This window comes from Heliconius melpomene, chromosome 18 (assembly GCF_056956725.1).
Source record: "Heliconius melpomene rosina isolate 202511_hmr_F chromosome 18, ASM5695672v1, whole genome shotgun sequence".
Taxonomy (NCBI): Eukaryota; Metazoa; Arthropoda; class Insecta; order Lepidoptera; family Nymphalidae; genus Heliconius; species Heliconius melpomene.
In genome coordinates, this window is record NC_140406.1 from 13535787 (window position 1) to 13556053 (window position 20267).

Below are 20267 nucleotides of genomic sequence, written 5' to 3' on the forward strand. Positions count from 1 at the left end.
TGTATGAGTAATTCGAAATATACGTTTTTGTTTTGTTAGAATTGACAAATTACGTTCTAAAATGGTGTAAAATTGTTTAAAAAGCATTTAATTTAATAAATTTTCTATCTTTACGCAATTAGAATATTAAGTAATAAGAGAACGCAATTAAAACTTTTACGGCAAACATTGAAATGAGAGGTTTAAAACCGGTTCAAAAAAGAAACTACCGCTAGGTGCCGGCGCCATGAGAGCGACCGATGTCGATGTTTTAGCTGAAAAAGTACTTATTGTGTGAGACGTAGATTTTAAAATCAACCAAAAATTATATATTCATTGTCACCCAAATTACAATTTCCCAGAAGTAATCATTTTATATACAACAACCAGATACATTAGAATTTTTTGTGTTTTTTCAAATTCAGTTAATGTTTTGAGAGAGCTATTTTTACGCTATAGTAAGGGAACAAAATCGATTATATATTACCACGAGCTATTATCATCGTATCACATTATATTTAATTAACAACGACATACTTATAAGAATAATAAATAATATCTACGAGTATTGTCTAAATGAATAAAATATAATCAATCTTTAACGTTCTCCCAGCGTAACCACAATATCTTGTTATTTCATAAGTGGGGGCAATCAAGTTGAATGCTACGTGCGATCTCATAAGTGTAACAATAGAAAAATTCACAACAAATTATTTTCTTACAGTATAATGCGCCAGTAGTAGCACAAATAAATGACTGCAAACACTCGCGGAAATTAATTTATTTTAACTTATATTTTCACTTCTTCGCTCTGGAGTGGAGATTATATAATAATAATCAAAAAACAATGCCTCCAAAATACGGTGGAAAATGGGGAAAGTAGTATTTTAGCACTAGGTTCCCTCTGCCTACCCTGTTGTGGGCAAGACTCAGCGTGAACCTGACATCCGAGTGGAACTAAGCAGATTTCAATGAAACATTTTATTAAATATCTTATCTCGCACTTACGACCCGTTCAATTGTAAATAGGTCTCACCTGAACAAACTCTATGCACTTGTGTCAATTTTACAAATCTATTATACTCATTTAGGTTATTATTTTGACGTAATATTGTTATTATTTTTATATTTGCGTCAGATATTTAAGTATTTTTTATACTTTTTCGAAAAGTATATTGAACCAGTGTATTTAGAATAGTATAATTCAAACAATGAATTTAAATATGTCTATATGACAAGTTATAAGCTTATTTATATAGAAATACTACTGCCATAAAAAAATATTATTACAAATTAATAAATATTCATAAAAGCCCATTGAATAGTGCGCTGCTTTATTGAACTTAGAAGCTCAATTGCATAAAAGTATTGGAGTTAGAAAAGCTAATATAATCTTAGCGTAAAAGATTTAGAGGAAACATTTAAGGAATTCCTAGGTAAGATTTTTTAATCACCTTTTACTTAGGGCTTAAAAAAACAACAAATGACATTGGCTTTTTAAATTACAGATCGTTAAATCTTGTTTTGAAACCACGCGGATGCGTTCTGACGTAAATAACCATCTAAATCTCACGAGCACGGCGACTTACTAGATGTATCGGGAAGCTTTAAAATAGAACTGGATGCGTGGCCGGCTGCGAGCGACTGTATATGTAACTAACACGTCGAGATAACGTTTATCATTATCACTGTATCTATGTTATAAGACACGTTTAAAACGACGTGTCAGTACGATTATAGGCGACGTGATAGATTGAAATAATTAGATAAACTAACTATCTATTGCTATATTATATGACATGAACGCCAAGATGTGCGTAAATGTTGGGGCGGGTGTGGTCAGCTGATCGTAACGTACGCACCCTGGCCGCCGCCGCTGTTCACAACAAATGATATCGATTTTGCCCGCCCGGAGCGGATCTCGCAGGAGAACAGGTGTTTAGATATTCACTTACATTCGGTAACCTAATAACCGCACAAAACATTTACGCATCTCCCTGAAGTTACGTATAATATGTTCTGAACATCTTATTTATGATATTTTCATGTTATGTTTAAAAAATTCTCAGCTACAAACCTTGATTCCGGAGCGACCTTGTTGTTTCAGCAACACATTTTCGGGCTTCATATCGCAATGTATAATTCTGTTTTTGTTGAGCGCGTGAAGACACTGCAAGAGGCTGTGCGAAAATTTGCGCACCAACTGCAAGGAAAACCCTTGGAACTTGTTCTTCTTAATCAGCTCGTATAAATTGATCGAAAGCAGCTCGAAGGTGATGCATGTGTGATTTCTGAATGTGAATGAGTCGAACATGTGTATCACGTTCATGGTATTGTCCTTGTCCTGTTCGCGGAGGTGCTCCAGGATGCGGATCTCCTCCTGCGCCTGTCTGTGGAACCGTTTCTCGTTCCGCACCATCTTAAGCGCTACGTTCTCGCGCTTCTTGTGGTCGTACGCCTTCACCACCTGGCCAAAGCTGCCCTTGCCTATCACCTTGAGCACCTCGTACCGGTACGCGATGTGGTCGTGCGGGATGTGTATGTAGGAGCCCTGCTCGTTGTCGTACTCGCAATTGTTCGGGAAGCCAACGAGCCCAGGCCGTTTCTTGGCGTTCGCGCCTATAAAGTACACTTGGGGATAGTCGAATATCTCGCGGTGCTCGTACGGGGTGAGCTTGTTCATGTAGAGCTTCATGACCTGCTCGGGGCTGGCAGCCGCGGCGGGCGGGCGCTTGTCGGGCGGCTGAGCGTTGGTGGCCGGAGGCGCGGGCGGGCCGGGCTCCAGCGGCGGCAGCGCCCCGTCCCGGAGCAACGCGCGCCCGAACGCGTGCGCGCTCCCCAGAGGCATATCACCGGTCATGGCCGAGCGGCCGCCAGCACCGCGCACCTCGCTCGCCGTGGCCGAGCCGAACACACTGCACCTCACTGCACTTGCACTAGACGGAGCCAGCGTAGGGCACAGCACATTTCACATGGACCGCGATGAGAGAGAACCACGCTTCCACTTATGCGGACACATTCCGTCTCGGACACGATGGGTATGAAGACCGTCACAGTTGATACCGTGCGACGCGAACGTGAAACGCAAACAAAGACCCCCTTCCTTGCGGGTCGACCCGACGACAGGACCAGAGAGAAAATAGAAACTGGTCGCCAAAGTCATTGAACCATTCGTCTGCGAAGAGCGTGCGAGTGCGAGTGAGAAAGATACCTTCTTTTGTTTTTAATGTCAATTCCTAGAGGGCGCTTCACAAGTTTCGTTCTAAAACGGATTTTTATGAGAGACCTAAAAATGTTACTTGTTTTGAAAAATATACCATGAATATTGAGCTTAACTAAAGATTATGTATAAAATGACATACAAAAAGTAAATATGGCACAAAACTCCTAAAGTTATTTAAATAAAATTCTTTTGGTTGAATACGACAAAGATTAAGGTGCATATAATATTCATATTTTAGTGATGGATGTTTTTTTAGCTTTAAGCTACAAGTATGCCAAGTAAATAATTATAAATATACATATAATTTTTATCATAATTCTTACTATGGAACAAAAAAATATTTTATATAGAAAGTATAATAACATTTCTTGTTTATATATATGCACTCTTTTACATTACATTGTATATTATGTATTATTTGCATTCAACTAAAAATTTATGTTAAGTTAAACATTTTTTTTACTTTAAACTAATGTTTAATAAACTAGATAATTCATTTTAAAGTGCTTCTAATGCGATAATATATTTATGAACATTTTAGTCCTATACTTTAGGTCTTGAATCATGCTATAATTGTCTATGGCATACAAGTCAAGTGTCGCCATCTGTTGAAGACTGCTCGAGCCAAGAATAGTGCATCTTCCATCCAATCTAGACGTCTTTTTTCACTCCGTTGTTTTCTGTCATTTATACATTCGTAACTATGTGTTAATTATATTTTTATTTTCAAGAAAAAATATGTACATAGACTGTTGTGTAACTAATCAGTGGTTTTAAACGCAATAAGAATAAATTGGTGTTAAAATATGTAAGTGCATCGCATTCTTTTAATGATTAATCACTGTGATTTCTTTTTTGTCATTTAGTTACTGCTTTGTGTTCTCCCTAATATTTAATCTTGATATATCCGGTCGTTGTATTATATTATAATTTAAAATAATCTCATAGCTGGTACGTGCGTAGACTATATAAAACACATATTAATAGTACTTTCTCAAACGTTGAAGTAATACAATGTAATTTCGATTAATTTATTATAGATATATTGATTAAGATTAGAATGTTATAACAAGCTAATATATATAGCCATATGTCATAGCCGTTGAATCTGCTTGCAGTGTTGGTGTATTTTTTCATTATACACTAGCTCCATATATATATACCATTTTAATGTTTGGACTGCAGCCAGTGCATCAATACAAGTCAGTTTAGTGTTATGTTTTATCAATTTGATAGATTTATGTGTAGTAAAGTTTTTCTAATGTTATTAGCAAGCTGAGTCATTTACTCTTCAGAGCAGTAAAAAGTGCTTGATATTAGTCATCACAGAGTACCTTAAGGTTATATAAGCAAACAAGTTTTATGGGCAACATATAAACTGTAGTGGAACAATTATAAACATCCACATTACAGGAGTGTGTAAGTTTATGGATAATCTCAGTTTACTCAATAAAACTGTTATATATTTACAAAAGCTACTGCTCTTATAGCAACTTTTCTTTGAATTTTATTATTTTTATAAGTGAAACATGATCGTACACAACCAATGATAATATAAAAAAATAAAGTTATTTATATTTATTATTTGTATTAAAAATACTTTTTCCATAAGTTCATGCTTTATAAAACTATAATGAATTGTAATTTATACTTTTATCCAAAAATGCTAAACTTTTATACTGAATTTTATTACTTTTTACTGACAATGTCTTATTAATAATATCTACTACCTATGTATTGTAGAGATTTGGATTATTATAACATTATATTATGAATTTAAAAAAATACAATACGGTTTTATAAATAACAAGTTAATATATTCATGTAATATTAATATCATAACCATAGAATTTTCTTTTTATACTACATAATACTCATTAGCATTCATATTCTATTATTCTTATATTTAAGTTAATTATTTAATATATATGAAATCTTTACAACTATACTGACAATTTATTTACATTTTATTAATCTTCAATGTATAGATGTGATTGTGCCAAAGCAACAACATATCTGTAAATATGATGGTTGTGCTTTCAATTCCTGATTGAAGAAATGACATATTTATATTTTTATTCTCTACTAAGTGCAAAACATGGAGATAGGGTGTGTCTTCTCTTTAGATTTTAGAGAGAAACTCCTACCTTGCTATATGTGGGACAAAATGTGAAAGTGAAATGTATATGTTAAAATAGGACTCTTTTGACATATAATTACTTGATATTTGTGTAATTTTTCTCTGAAATATTTTTTTGGTGATTGTATATACCACCACACCACTTAAAAATGCTAATGTTTTTTATCATTTTAAATTAAACCACTAACTACATTAATTGCATGTGTTTTGGTATTTGAAAAACCTTTTCGAAATGTTACAGTAGATACCACGGTCAGTATATTCTTCTTAGTAAAAATCGTTTAATGTAAAATATGTGTAAATCGTAAAAACAAAAAAAAATATTTAAAAAAAGTGTGTGACTGTAACGACCTAGTGGATTCAATTCCCACTTGGGGGAAAGAATTATTATTTATTAATTTTTTCATAATACTTCGCGCGGCGTTGACTTCCGCCACTCAATAGCGGAGAACCAAGTGTCTTAACACTAGATTCACTCTGCCTATCCTGCTATATGCTGTATACGGAAAGAGAATCTCTTTACATACAAAAGTTATTAACCCTTTCAGACCTCGCGTGCACAATTGAGGACATAAAAGTTTTGAGTCTTTTTACTACTAAATTTAAATTTTACGTAAATAAAAACTGTTGTCATCGCTTGCGAACATTCTAAATTATTAAAAATGAAACAACTAGCGGCATCTATTGATACGTGTGTGCACTTCTAAGCCATTTTCGGTCAGTTACCAGCGAAACTTTGAACTGAGTAGGTAAGTCATTTTTATTTTATTGAAATTTCAAGTTTTTCTGCTAGATATGTTTTGAAATAAATATAAATGGATAAGTTATACTATATAGGCAAAGAACAAAGTATTTTACATCAAAATTTTTAGTTATTTGTACAATAAATCGCGAATATTCGTTATGTCCACAAACGTGGACAGTAGGTATTGGTTAAACATTTTTTTCAAAATAGGTACTTTGCTGCTGTTAGTAAATAAAGTTATTTTCTGGTAATAAATGTTATAATTTATTATAAAATTTGCGTGGTAAAGTCTTAAATTGTGTTTATTACAGGTAAATTTATGATCAAATTATAATCATGTTTTCGAGGGATGCTTTGAGAGCTTTGGAAAAGGATAACCAGTCGGAATTTGAGCTATCTTCGGATGATGAGGATGTGGGAAATAATAATAATGTCCCATTTGCGAGACACGTTAGGTTGGGAGCCGATGTAGTAACTCAGAATCAAAGAGAGTACACCCCACTTGACCCCCCTGACGAACAAGAAGACGAAAGTGAAGACGAAGAAAGGTCAGCTTTCAATTACGAGTCCGAGCCTGAGGCGCCAAGAGAGCCGGATATTGTGGAGGGCGAAGAGGAGCAAGTTACGCCGAATGCTGAACTTTTCGATTACCTTACGCCAAAACCGAACATAAAGTGGAGGCATAGACAAATAAATAACACAATACCAACGGATTTCTTGCTACCAATAGCTTTAGAACCCATCGTGCAAGATCCCATTTGTTATTATAATAGATATGTTCCTGTAGAGCTTTTTGAACAAATGGCCGAAATGACAAACTTATATGCAGTACAGTCAGGAAAAACCAGGTTTAAGCCTACGTCCAGCTATGAAATTGAAATTTTATTTGGTTTGCACATGGCAACGGGAGTTTTCAACTATCCAGTTTTGAAAATGTACTGGGAAAATCATATTAGCATTCCACTTTTCACTAACAATATGGCAAGAGATAGGTTCTTTGAACTTCGTAACAATCTCCATTTAGTAGATAATATGAAAAAGCCTACTAATTGCACTGACGTGTTTTATAAAGTAAGACCAATCTATAATGCGATCCGAAGCCGATGCTTAGAAATACCGCTAGAAAAAGAATTGTGTGTCGATGAACAAATAGTTCCTTTTACAGGGAAACATTCTGCTAAGCAGTACATCAAAGGAAAACCTTGTCCATGGGGAATCAAGCTTTTCTTTTTGTGTGGGAAAAATGGCCGTGCCTATGACTTTATTATTTATCAAAATTCTATTCCAGAATTAGACAGGTCACTGATAAAGAAAGTAGGCTTTGGAGCTGCGGTAGTATTACATCTAATGAAAAGAGTCGGTGACAGTAGAGGTCATGAGTTATATTGCGATAATTACTTCTCGTCTTATTACATGCTCCAAATTTTGAAACACAAAGGCATAATGGCTACCTGCACTGCGCGTGTCAATAGATTTACAAGGCCACCGTTGCTTAGTGACAAAGATATAAAAAAGAAACCAAGGGGTTTTGCCGAAGAGCTTTGTAGTACGGATGGAGATGTCACCATGGTGAAATGGCTTGATAACAAACCAGCCAACTTAGCTTCCAATTTCGTTGGTATAGGAGAAAAAGATATGGTGAAAAGATGGTCCAAAACAGAGAAGAGATTTATAGAAGTCGAGAGGCCTAAAATTGTAAAAAAGTACAATCACGCCATGGGAGGGGTAGATCTCCTTGATCAACTTATAAGTTATTATAGAACGTTTATAAAGTCAAAGAAGTGGCCTTTGCGTATGATATTCCACGCATCAGATTTGGCAGTTGTTCAAGCCTACCGCGAGTATGATATGGATTGTGACTTGCTTGGGATACCAAAAGCAAAACGGCTCGCACTTCTTCACTTTCGTCGACGCTTAGCTGAAAGTTTAGTTCTTCGAAACAAAATATCAGGTGCTAAAAGGGGTCGTCCAAGTAGTTTGAGCAGTCCTTTACCAGTAGTTGTTCCTAGAAGACCAGGAGAAGTACGTCCGTCAACTGAAATTGCTCGAGATGGTATTGGTCACTTTCCAGCTCATGACGATGGTTGTGGAACGCGCTGTAAGTTAACGGGGTGTAAAGGGAAATCCCGCATCAAATGCATAAAGTGCAAAGTGCACTTATGTCTGACTAAAGACAAAAATTGCTTCCTAAGTTTTCATACCTAAGTAACTAAAGTTCCTACTATTTTGTTGTCTTTTTAGAAGATTTTTTATGTTGTTTTATTTTGTAAGAAGATTTATTTTTGTTTTGAAGATGTTTAATTATTTTTAGTTTGAATTTCATACTTTTGTAATAATAAAAATGGCCAAAATCAAGCTATTTGTTATTTGTTCAATTATACCCATACATCAGTTATTATAATCACTTAGGCCGAATGTCCACATTTGATCACATAAAGAAAACATCAATTTTCTCGGAAAATAATCTAATAATCAATTTTTTTTTGTTTTTCCATGCTCAATAGGCGAATATCTAACTGAAATAAAATCGGCTCAAACAAATTCTAAAAAATAAAAAATCAGGTCTGAAAGGGTTAAGTATTGACCAACATTTAAGTACATCTAAATAAACAACATTACATTTAAAATTTAAATGAGTTAATAATGTGTTTGCTGTGTATAATATACCTAAATTAATTTTCTTAATTACATTTAACGGGTTTCACATTATTTAGATCATCTGTTCTTAATTTTTAATTAGTTACATTTTAAATTATCATTTATATAGAAATAATAACAGAAGTACAATAACTTCTTAAATGCCAATATTTCAATACAAATTAATGAATAAGCATAGATTATAGCGATAATCACGATGCCTATACCTTGAAAATACTTAGAATTACCTTTGTATTGTTATTGGAATCGATAAGATATGAAATTATGTCGCGCTTATCAGTTTAAAGAAGATTTTCGATGTATTGAATTATTTTGCATATAAATGTCGCTATTACTATTACGATACGGAGGGATCGTAGCGTTTGGCGCTGTTTTCTGTCTGTGGCTTGGAAAAAAAACTACAAAAATAAAGAAATTAAAGACATTTTTTTCCTTTACTTATTTTCCTTAGGTGGAAAAAGAACACTAGTAAAAGTCATTGCGATTATTAGTCATCACTTTTATTGTAGAATCTGAATGTAAAATTCAGAAATGTTTCTCATAAAAAATGTTTTTAATGCATATCAGCCTAGCTTTGTCTAACGGTATATTGGAATGTAGGAAGTATAAAGTAGCGGAAGCCGTATTTAGCCCCTTTAATTAAATTTCGTAATTTAAGAGGGATACATTAAGCTTATTTTTTCCTGAGTGTGCTTACTTGAAAGTGATATATATAGATAATTTTGTACTGTTTATATTTCATTAATTATTTAGATACTAGTTATATGATTTAATATTTGAAATTTAGTCTTCTTATTAAACGCACTCCTTCACATACATACATATTCAAAATAAGGAAAATTAATATAATAATAAAAAACGTTAATATCCAGTAATGGCTATTTATAAAAATGAACGAAATGTATATTTAACAAGTTCTCTATACCATATCACAATGCATCTTGAATAACGCAACTCTACGCCGCACTTATTCTACCTGAGCGGAGTATTGAAATCGAACCCACAACCATTACGTTCAATGTCATGCGCTGTTCCATTTTCAATATTTTTCTACTTACTTTCTTTCTTTTTAAAATTCGTGCATTAAAAAAAGAAAGAGTACAGTTGAAAAAGAAGGTCCAAAAAGTAAGTAGATGCCGAATAAGGATTGATAGTCCTTAAAAAGGAAATTACAATATCCATTCGCATCTTCCGATGCCATTAATACATATTCGATAAAGCGAGCTTACCTTCGACGTTATCCGTTTAAATTAGATTATAATCCTCCTTATATAGAATATTAAATATATTATATTAATATGCTATATAAGGAGGTTCTACGGAAATAGCTTTTACTTACCCAAAACTTTTAGGTACATGCATATGCATGTTCGATATAAATATAGTTTTGTATATTATGTTTATATATAGATTGTTGAATTACTAGTTCTTGAAAACGTTAGTTGAATCTTAAAATTTACTGGTATCTTATGCGTTTGTCTGTATGTCTTTAACTTTGTTTTTATTTTTGATATTATTTTCACAAAGAAATGATGATTCTATGAAGAACCAAAAAAGTAAGATATAAAAGCACATTCTTATGTTTTTTTTGCTTCACGCTCTATCCCGCATATAGGAGGCGAAACTCGACGAAAACGTAGGAAATGAAAATATCAATAAATAATTATCGAAATCGAACCCACAACGTCATGACGGCCTCAACTTTCTAAAGTAATATATTTTTTGTTATATAAAGGCACACGCACAATTATTGTTATTATTTTCTACAAAAAGCTTACTTAATTAATAAAAGAATATTTAATCATATGAATTCTTTATTAAGTTGGTCGTTTAGTAACTTAACTTTTATAAAAAAACTTAACGTCCGAAATTGATTTCTTTCAATAAACGGATTAATATAGAATTCATACATATCGATTGTCTACAATAAGCCGTTCGTCATAAGAAATTATGTAACTCACTCAGCCTTTTGATTTTCTATACAACTGGCTGGAGTAGCGATTGAAAAACTCTTGTGTTATTCTAGCGTTCTAAAGCCACGATATCTTTTGTTGCATAATTATTGAATATAATTGAATTAATTGTGTTTTATTTTCTGATTTAGACGCAATGCTATATTTAGATCCTTATAATAATTTCCAAGTTTGATGAAAAGACAACAGAACGTTATAAGGGACACGTTTCACATCTATTTCGTGAGACATTTAAACAGCTTTTATTCTTTTGAAATTACTTTGTGCAATCTAACATTTTGAATATGATAACATTCTCTGCTCTGGTGTTGATGCAAAGCGTGGCGTTGAGTTTAGCCACTCAACACGCGATGCGTCCGGAATTCGGCGGAAAGTGGGGAGCGAAGTGTTTTAACACCAGTGCTCCCTCTGTCTACTCTGCTACAGAATACAAGAATACGGAAGCTGAAAAAAAAGAAGAGAAAAATGTACTTATTTTAAATCGTTCACATGTAGAAACATTATAAACGCGGAATAACACACAAGCCATTTGATACAATTTTCTAAAATTTCTCTTCATAAGTGTAATTTACATTTATCATGCGCTACATTCAAGCTCCTATGACGTAAATACACGTAACAACGCGCCCGTCACCCAGACGAATTTATAAACACCATTAATATTTCGGACTCCACAGTAATTTGGTGTTAAGAGGCAGATATATAAAAAATAATATTTTCAACTGTTTTTTGTATGTCGAATGTCAAAAAAAAAAGTCATCTGAGTCTTTTCAGATTTGTTGGATTTATAGTCTATAATTTTTTTACGTACTACTTTGTAATGGTTTGTCGTTAATAATAATTATTCGTAATTCGTTTTTTATTTTCGCAAATCTTTATCTGAAAGGATAGGAGAGACAGAAGAAATGTATATTGTTTTTATTTTAAAACTCAAACGAGCAGATTTCATTTTTACACACAAAATTTGTATTTAATGAATTACATTTTAATTATTTTGAATTATAATAGGTTTCGCACATATCTTTGTAGTTATACGTACATACATAATTAATTAGTATAATGTCTATCCTTCTTGCAAAGTAAATAAATGTAAATGACAGCAAGTTATAACAATCTTGTTTAGTGCGGAACTAGCGGGCAGGAAAAGTGCAATTATAATCTAACTAAAGTATACGCGCCCTAGTACACATGTGTGACGCTACGTGCGTTGACTCTGTCCTCAAACAACAAAAGTATAATTAGCTCATGTTTTGATATTGCCATTTTCATTGTCAAATATTTTATTGAAACGCCTTTTATACCCGACTGCAAAGGAAGGGTCATGTTTTTCGCACATCCTAGTATGTTCCTTATACCTCATATCTCCAGAACTTCTGAACGGATTTACATAATTTAGATATCGTTGGATTCGTTTTAGTAGCCCGATTATTTTTAAGTAGATCATGTTAAAACAAATCGAAAATGGCTACTGTAGGACGCCATTGTCCTACAGTCCTAATTTCAGTCATTTTTAAAGGAAGGTAGAGCCTTTAGAAAGGTATATAAAATTGAATGAAGCGCTCACATTCCTTCTTATATATACTATATAGGCGTTTTTGTGTTAGCGTCTCTAGAGAGATGTTTTTCCAAAATTTACAAACATTAAGTACTTAATTTAACGAGTACATATATATATGCAATAAACTTTACTTTAAAGATGACGTTTAAATATTAAATCACTGTAAAATACTAGCACCAGTGATATGTGTAATTTGTAGTTATTGCCCATTTAATGACGGCTATAACTAAAGGTTATTCTGAACGAGAATTTTAGTTCAATAACATGATATGGAGCTTGGTATATAGCAATTTATTTTTTGCAAACCTTTTTTCTGCACGGTGTTTCAAAAAAACCTTAACGGTTTCAATGACTTTTGATATTAACGTATATCTATATCATTAAAAACCGGTACAGAATATATGTAGATAGCCTTTTCAATCTATAACGTTACATCGCTTAAATTTAGTCGTTATATGATTATTCTACATTACATTATTAAATTACGTAAAAAAAATCTTAGATATTGGATACTTTTTTATTTATATCTAGAAATAATTTTATATTTCATAATTTTATTTGATGCTGTCTCTATCATATAAGCGTCACGCTAGGCAGAGGGAACCTACTGTTTAGGCACTCCACCCCCTATTTTCCGCTTAATTCTGGAGGCATTGCGTGTTAAGTGGCGGAACTCAACGCCGCACTTCCTCGATATCAGTGCGAAAAAAAGTAAATATTTGATTTCCTAGAGTGAGAATAGAACCTACAACCTGACGTGTTTACAGTCACACTCTGTGCCCCGCGCCACGACTGGAACTGGCCTTTTTCATATAAGCTTTATATTTTTTTAGCAAAGCTATTATATTCCTTGTTCGTGCAAATGCGAGTTAACCACCTAGAGCGTGCTCGTACTACTAAACCATTAACTCGTGTGACTTTGCGAGATTCAATTCTCTAAGTGATACCTATCGTAAATTACCCTATGAGTAAGTCTAGGGCTATGATAACTATGGGAACATTTGTTAAGTTGTCGTAATAGCTACTTTATTAAGTAGGTAAATGTCTGGCGGTCGTTTTGAAGTTAGCAATACTATGAAAAATACACCGTAGAATGAAAAGGACTCATGTCTAACTCTAAGATCTGTCTGGAATATGATCTGTCTTTCTAATATTTGTTTCTAATAATATGTAATTGTTTGATTTATATCACTTTAATTTTTTAGGGAGTTTTGTATTTGTTTATTAGTCATATAGTACTTACCCAGCTCTGATTTGTTGGGCTTTTAACGAATGGCCTTAATCATATTAAAAAAATATATTAATTTATACAAAAAAAATATAATCTTTACTGTTTATTGGTTTTGAATGATTCATATAGCTTAGTATAAAATTCATTTAATTTTTATCAAAATATGTTCTTGATTTTCTCTAAAATTTCTATAGGGATTTATTGATTATATAACACTCTGGGAACCACCCTTATCTAGATGTGCTAATTAGGTTAGAGCCCTATTGGCCGATAGGTTATAAAGAAGTCAGTCACCTTTACTGAAAGTAGATTTTGAAAGTTGAGGAACTTGTTAGCAAACCTGGGCTTTGTGTTTAAGCCAGGCTTTATAATAGTTGTAGTACAATTTTCCCGTATAAAACTTCGTGGGGCCCTATTTCAATGAACTACTATTGTTATCTGATATAACTCGTAGATACTTATATTAGCTTCGCCCGATTACATTTCTGTGTCACCACTTGTCGTTGTATTGATTGTTTTAATGACAGTTTAGAAACTTTATTCTAATTTTATTTATATATTAGGTATAATAAAGTCAGTCAAGTCAAATCAATTCGATTCCCGCTCGAGGGAATTAAATATTTAATATTTTCATTTCTTCGCTTTTTGTGTTTGAGCGACTTTGAATTCCGCAACTCAACATGCAATGCCAATGAAAATTGAGAGTGGTAGTGTCTTGATAGTGACGGAGTGTCATAACATTATGGGGCTCTCCAGGCTCTCTCTGCATACCTATACCCAGACCCATATGTGCGCAATACAGCCTGAAGCTAAAAAACCTGTCTGTTTTTCATACTAATGTGTACAATATAATATATCATACCCTAAAATTATATTCATGCTTCACCCATTTTATTATCCCAATTTTCTATTCATTCGCAATCCTTTAGGGCGAATGTAGAAAAGAGCAGTATTGTGCCGAGTGTTTTTATCCACCGGCTACGAACGTAGCTATGAATATTAAATTTTATGAAATGACAGACGCTCGTGCCAAATCTTTATTGCCGTTCCTACTCCATTCTGCATAACTTTAGATATGTCTTGCCTGAAAACTTTCTGGCACTTGTACGTCTTTAACATTAAAATACTGAAAATCTGCTCTAGTTCCTTCCTTGTTCCGTCCTTCTTCGTTGTACCTAATTACTAACTTATTTAGTGGATGTGCAGTGGAATTTATAAGCTTACAAGTTGGCTATTATTTTCTTTTGTCTTTATTAACATAGTTTTTGCATTTTGTTTTATTCTTAGAAACACATAAAAGCTTCTATTTTAATGTTGTTTATGTATTTATGTTACCAAATATATAATTTTTAGTTTGATTATGTGTTAAAACTAAAACAAAGTTCTCAAAATTTTATATTTTGTGGTATTTTTAGGAACAAAAACGCATTTATAATTTGTTAAGCACAATTTCCTATTATACTAATATTATAAATGTGAAAGTTTGTGAGGATGGGTATTTGTACTTGATAGCTTATATATCAGAATTTTTCCCATAAACGAGCAAAACCACATGAGTCACTAGTTATACAATAAATCTCAAAATGCTCTTTATCCCGTCTATATACTTACGTTAGTACTATACGAGTTACTATACGAGTATACAGTATAACTCGTCAAAGGTGACTCGGACCCTCAACCTCTCAAGAGGGGTGGTTATCAGCCCGCATAATACTTCTGTACCCTCATTTACCCGTATACCACTAGCAAATGACCGTAAATGAATACGATAGAAACATATTTTTTCCCCTTATGTCAAGGTTAATATACATGTTTTTATTTTATAACTTCCAAGGATATAGACAATGGATTTATTATTTTTGTGTTGATAAAGAGATTATAGTAACTTTGCTTTGCCGTGTTGAATAGTGGAACTCAACGCCGCGCTTTGTTTCAACATTAAAAAGAAGAAATGAAAACATTAAAAATATTTCGTTTCCTCGAATGGCTTCAAGCCTTTTATGAGATACTTTCGTAAATACTAAAGCTTTGCACGATATACATCATAAAAAAGCTCCCCACAATGCCCTCTTTTACATCTAATAAGTGAAGATTTAATTGGAATCCACAGGAAATTATTAACACAGGGGGCAATGACTCATCGGCCAGACGTCTGTTAGCTCGTATCACTCGCGGCCATGTCAAAGTTCAACCATTAAGAACTTAATGATTGTCGTACTTGTAATATGTGTGTGCGGTTATTTCCTTTCATTTTTTTTGTTATAGTAATTGAATTATATGTATTTGGAAATTATTGAAATTTTATAATGAGTTTAGATTGTTATAGTTAGTTATATTTATATTCGCGTTTTGTTTTTGTTTTTCCGCTGTATCTAACATTGTTATACTGTACGATTTTTTGAATTTTTTTTGTATGTTTTCAATTTCAATTTATAAAGCCGTGATTTTTTTTATTGTAATATATGTATTCGTAAACGTTCAGTGTATATGTAGTGTCCATGTGATTGTCACTTTGGTATACTTTCACGTTATAGCGAGCGACCATAGTCAAATTTGGTACACCTTATTTGGTCTGCAAGTCACTTGCATTTGCAGAATTATGGTTTAAAACGACGAATTTATTTAAATTCTGCTAAATTCTCCGATTTTGATGCCATTAATTATTTTTTAATTTTATATAGGTACCATTCATTATGTATTGTTCCTAAAAAGGTTCACAATTTTGTCTAAAAAGGTTATGTGTCTGTACGTTTTGAAAGTTTATTCAATAAATTCTATTGAAAATACTTTTAAGAAAAAAAAAATCTTTCTTTTAGAAAATTCGCCCGCTTCAGATATCATGAACTGCCTCGGCCCACTAATGTTTCAAGTAGAAAAATTCTATTACTTTTGCCTCTAACCTGGAATTTTAAATCTAACAAAAAATCTGTAAATTGTATGGAATAGATACACCTACATATGTCACATTCAAAATTCGCTACTACGTAGACACTGACGATCCGATGTAATAAAAGTATTTCATTCATTTTATTTCAGCTCTAAAGCTCTATGAGGATCTATTTTTGTCCAGGCATTGAAATAAAATGTTTGAAAATATACTTTGGTAATTTATAAACGGCACCTGAATAAACCCTGAATATCTCAGAGATTTTTTAAATATTCGCGCATTATTTAAAAATACATAATATACATGTCGTTGAGTTTCGTACCTCCACACAGGCTTCGAGGAAATGCCTCCAGAATTTGGCGGAAAATGGAGAGCGGAAATATCGTAATGAGCACGAGGTGTCTTAATATTACGTTCCCAGGCTGCCTACTCTGCTGCGTGCCTATTACTACGAAATTTTAAAATACAATAATTACCAATTAATCTTTATATAAGTATGAAAAACACAGTGACGTTTCACTCATTCCTTCCCCTTGGTCCTTCTAAGTCAAACACATGACGTGTAAAAAATGTGTAAAAGGACTAGGTGTCGAAAATTCCCATTAGTAATGGTTTTGTAAATTGTAAACTATTTAGAACCGTTTAACATAACGCGATTCATACATTACGTGTGAAGGTTATTGTTGGAACTATGAGCTATTTAGGTCAAAATACACTTGTCCTTCTGTAATATGAAGTTAATATAGACCCGAAATTAAAACATGACCGGTTGTTTTTTCAATGATTTATAATATAAAATCATTTTTTACTTTCATTTAAATATGACAAAAAAAGTAATGTTAACAAAAATATCTTCATAATTTTCCAAGAACATATCTCGGAAGTTTTAAAGTAATAAATAAATATTGCCAATTTGAAAGCTTTTAAAATTTACGATTGTTATTTATTGCGCGAATAATAAGTAAATATTCTTGCTTCGGCGTAGCGTTGAGTTCCGCCAATCAACAAGCAATGCAAAGAGAATTCGGCGGAAAGTGAGGAACAGAAGTGATTTAATGGCAACGGAGTGTTTTAACACTAGGTTCACAGTCCTTTAGCCTACCCAGCTTTGAGCGTGAGGCTAAAAACATCCATAGGTCATACATGGTTAATCAAAGCTCGGCAATGCTTAAAAAGTTAGTGTATGATGACGTCAAATTATTATTAAACTATTGTAGTAAAATAAAACATTTTATTCAACAAATGTCTGTATGTTTTAATATTTATGAAATGTTCCTAAAATTTGCAAAAGAATTCTTCAATATTATCAGACTACCTAGAAAACAAATAAAATGGGTATTGCAAAAGTTAAAAAGTTTTGTTTCTTTTGTACTCAAAGCTGAGTAAGAACTTATTGAATAAATTTTGTTTTATTGAAGTAAGTTTCGTATGAAATTGTTGTCTTATTGTTTATTATTATTATCTTTATACACTTTATTTAATTTGAGTTCTCAACGTTCCACGTATAAGAAAAATATTTTAACATTAGTTTAAGACTTTCTCGCCAAAAGCTTTTGAACATGAATCAAAACAGGTTCCCTCTGTTACCCTATTATTTTTTCATTTTTTTTATAAATGAAAAAGTTAAAAAAATAACCATCTTATTTGTTACGCTTAGCCGTTATTTGTCTAGCAACTTTTCTCCGTTATAAATAAAATGTCTTTAATGCTTATATTTTAAAAATAATAAATATAACAAAGCCAAAAAATAACTATATAAAATTATATGTATATATATATATATATATATATATATATAATCGGATGCTTCTAAGGTAGAGTTTGAAGCGCCGGATACGAAACTTTAGTCTAACAACAATTTGTAGTCGGTTAAACCGGTTAGAATAGTTCCATTTAGCATTGTGCTTGATAATCGTTAACACCAAAGATAAGTTCGTTTATTTTTTTTATAGCAATGAGGCACTGTAAACACGACAGGTTGTAAGTTCGATCCCACTCGAGGTAACTAAATATTTAATATTTGAATTTATTCGCTATAGTGTAGGGCAAAATGCTGCGTTAAGTTTCGCTTCAATAATTCGACGGAAAATGGGGATAGAAAGTGTCTTAATGAGAACGGAGTATCTGTACACTAATTTCCCAAATTTCTTTCTGCCTACCGTGCTATGTGCGGGAAGAAGAATGAAAGAATATTTTTCTAAAATATAATTAAAATCTTAGATTTTAGAAATGAATTATGACATGATACAAAATTAAAAAAAACTGTGTTAAGCCATTATATCGAACAATCTTAACGGTTGTATTTTGTGCTAGAAACTAATTCCCACTAGCTTTTATTTCCGCCTAAAAATCCTCTACAATTAACCCACATTCGATACGATATATTGGATTTACTATACACTATCACGACAGCCTATAATTATATTACTATCGCTGTTCTGAGTAATATACGTTAGTGCTGGTGGCTTGGTCCTTGTTTGGTTATCACAATTAGTCTATTAATGTAAACAGCTGTTATTATCATTTCATAATTTTTAAATACTTTGACTATAAACGGTTGTTAGTTCAATCCCCTAAAAGGCGTGGGGGGGGGATGATTGTGTTTTTTAATTGTTTTTAATTCCTATCTTTTATAGAGAAAGCGCAGGGTCTGTCAATCAACACATCTCGAAAATATATTTTTTTCTAAAGTTATTTTTTTATAATGATGTGAAATTTAGAAGTAGAGTAATCTATTGTTTTACACTATAAATGCACAGTTCACATGTTTGGTAGAACGATGTGGCTGTTATTAAACCAAAATAACTTTAATATATTATACCTGTTTTACTTAGAACTCGATAAACTTGGCCTTGTTTACCCAACAAGTATGAAAGTTATTTAAATATACCAACTACCTTTACAAAGTTGTTTCGGACGTCTTAACTTAGAAAATTTCATATTTTAAGAAATAATTTGAAGCGCATTTGTTTTTGCAGCATCTACTCTAATATTTTTTTTAGCTTCATGCTACGAATATATCCCACATATAGAAAGTTAAGCTATGGAAATCTATTTAGATACTCCAGATATTGCGTGTTAAGTGATGGAAATTAACGTCAGGATTTATCCTGTTACCAAATCGAAAAAAATCATATAATTAATTTCCCCCATTGAGAACCGAACCCAGAACTATCGCCTTTACAGTTAGACGTTGTTCCGCTCGTTACGACGACCTAATACAGGTGAGTCATATTGAACTTTCCGATTTCAATAAGGTGTGTATTAAAAACAAAGCGACATGCAGTAAAAATTATTTTATTGTTTGAAAGCACATAACATGCAGTTTTAATTTAGTTGGTTTTAAAAATGATATCCTGTAAATGTCTACCTCCATTGACCACACACTGCTGAAGCCTTTCCCGGAAGTTGTCCATTACTCGTCGAGTCATATTCAGCGGAATAGCATTGATTTCTTCCGTGATTGCAGCCTTCAGTTCATCGATGGTTCGGGGACGATGCGTGTACACCTTTTCCTTCAGGTAACCCCAGAGAAAGAAATCGCAGGGGGTTAAATCAGGTGATCTCGGCGGGGGATCTGCTGAATGTCGCGGCATAAATTTGTTCGTGTGTCTAAGTCTCTAACTGTTAATTCTTGCACTACCTGAATCTTGTATGGGTGAAATTTAAGGTCTCTATGCAGTATTCTGCGGACACTACTGAAAGATAATCCTAGTGAAGCGGCATGTTTCCGAACAGAACGCCGAGGGGATTGTTGAATTGAAGCCCGCACTCTATCCACGTTTTCCGCTGACGTTGACGTCCTAATTCGGCCTTGTGGTCTTGTTTTTAATGCTGATGATGTTGCTCTAAAATTTGATACCCAATTTCTGA

At 33.0% G+C, this 20267-nt stretch overlaps 3 protein-coding genes across 8 annotated transcripts in view; 1 reads left to right on the forward strand and 2 right to left on the reverse strand.

The window, feature by feature from the left end:
* Positions 1-3167, reverse strand: part of Dyrk3 (Dual-specificity tyrosine phosphorylation-regulated kinase 3) — a 112452-nt gene extending 109285 nt beyond the window's left edge. For both annotated transcript variants that reach the window (XR_014878996.1, XM_085201664.1), the window contains exon 1: positions 2057-3167. Coding sequence is in view for 1 of the 2 variants with exons in the window: in XM_085201664.1 (XP_085057790.1) it covers positions 2057-2839 (783 nt within the window). In the remaining variant the exon portion in view is untranslated. The remainder of the gene's footprint in view (positions 1-2056) is intronic.
* P5cr-2 (Pyrroline-5-carboxylate reductase-like 2) overlaps positions 1-20267 on the reverse strand; it is a 379085-nt gene that overhangs the window by 276653 nt on the left and 82165 nt on the right. The gene's annotated exons all lie outside the window — the stretch shown is intronic.
* Dmtn (transmembrane and coiled-coil domain 2 protein Dmtn) overlaps positions 3818-20267 on the forward strand; it is a 36920-nt gene continuing 20470 nt past the window's right edge. For all 5 annotated transcript variants that reach the window (XM_085202411.1, XM_085202413.1, XM_085202412.1 and 2 more), the window contains exon 1: positions 3818-4010. The gene's annotated coding sequence lies outside the window, so the exon portion shown is untranslated. The remainder of the gene's footprint in view (positions 4011-20267) is intronic.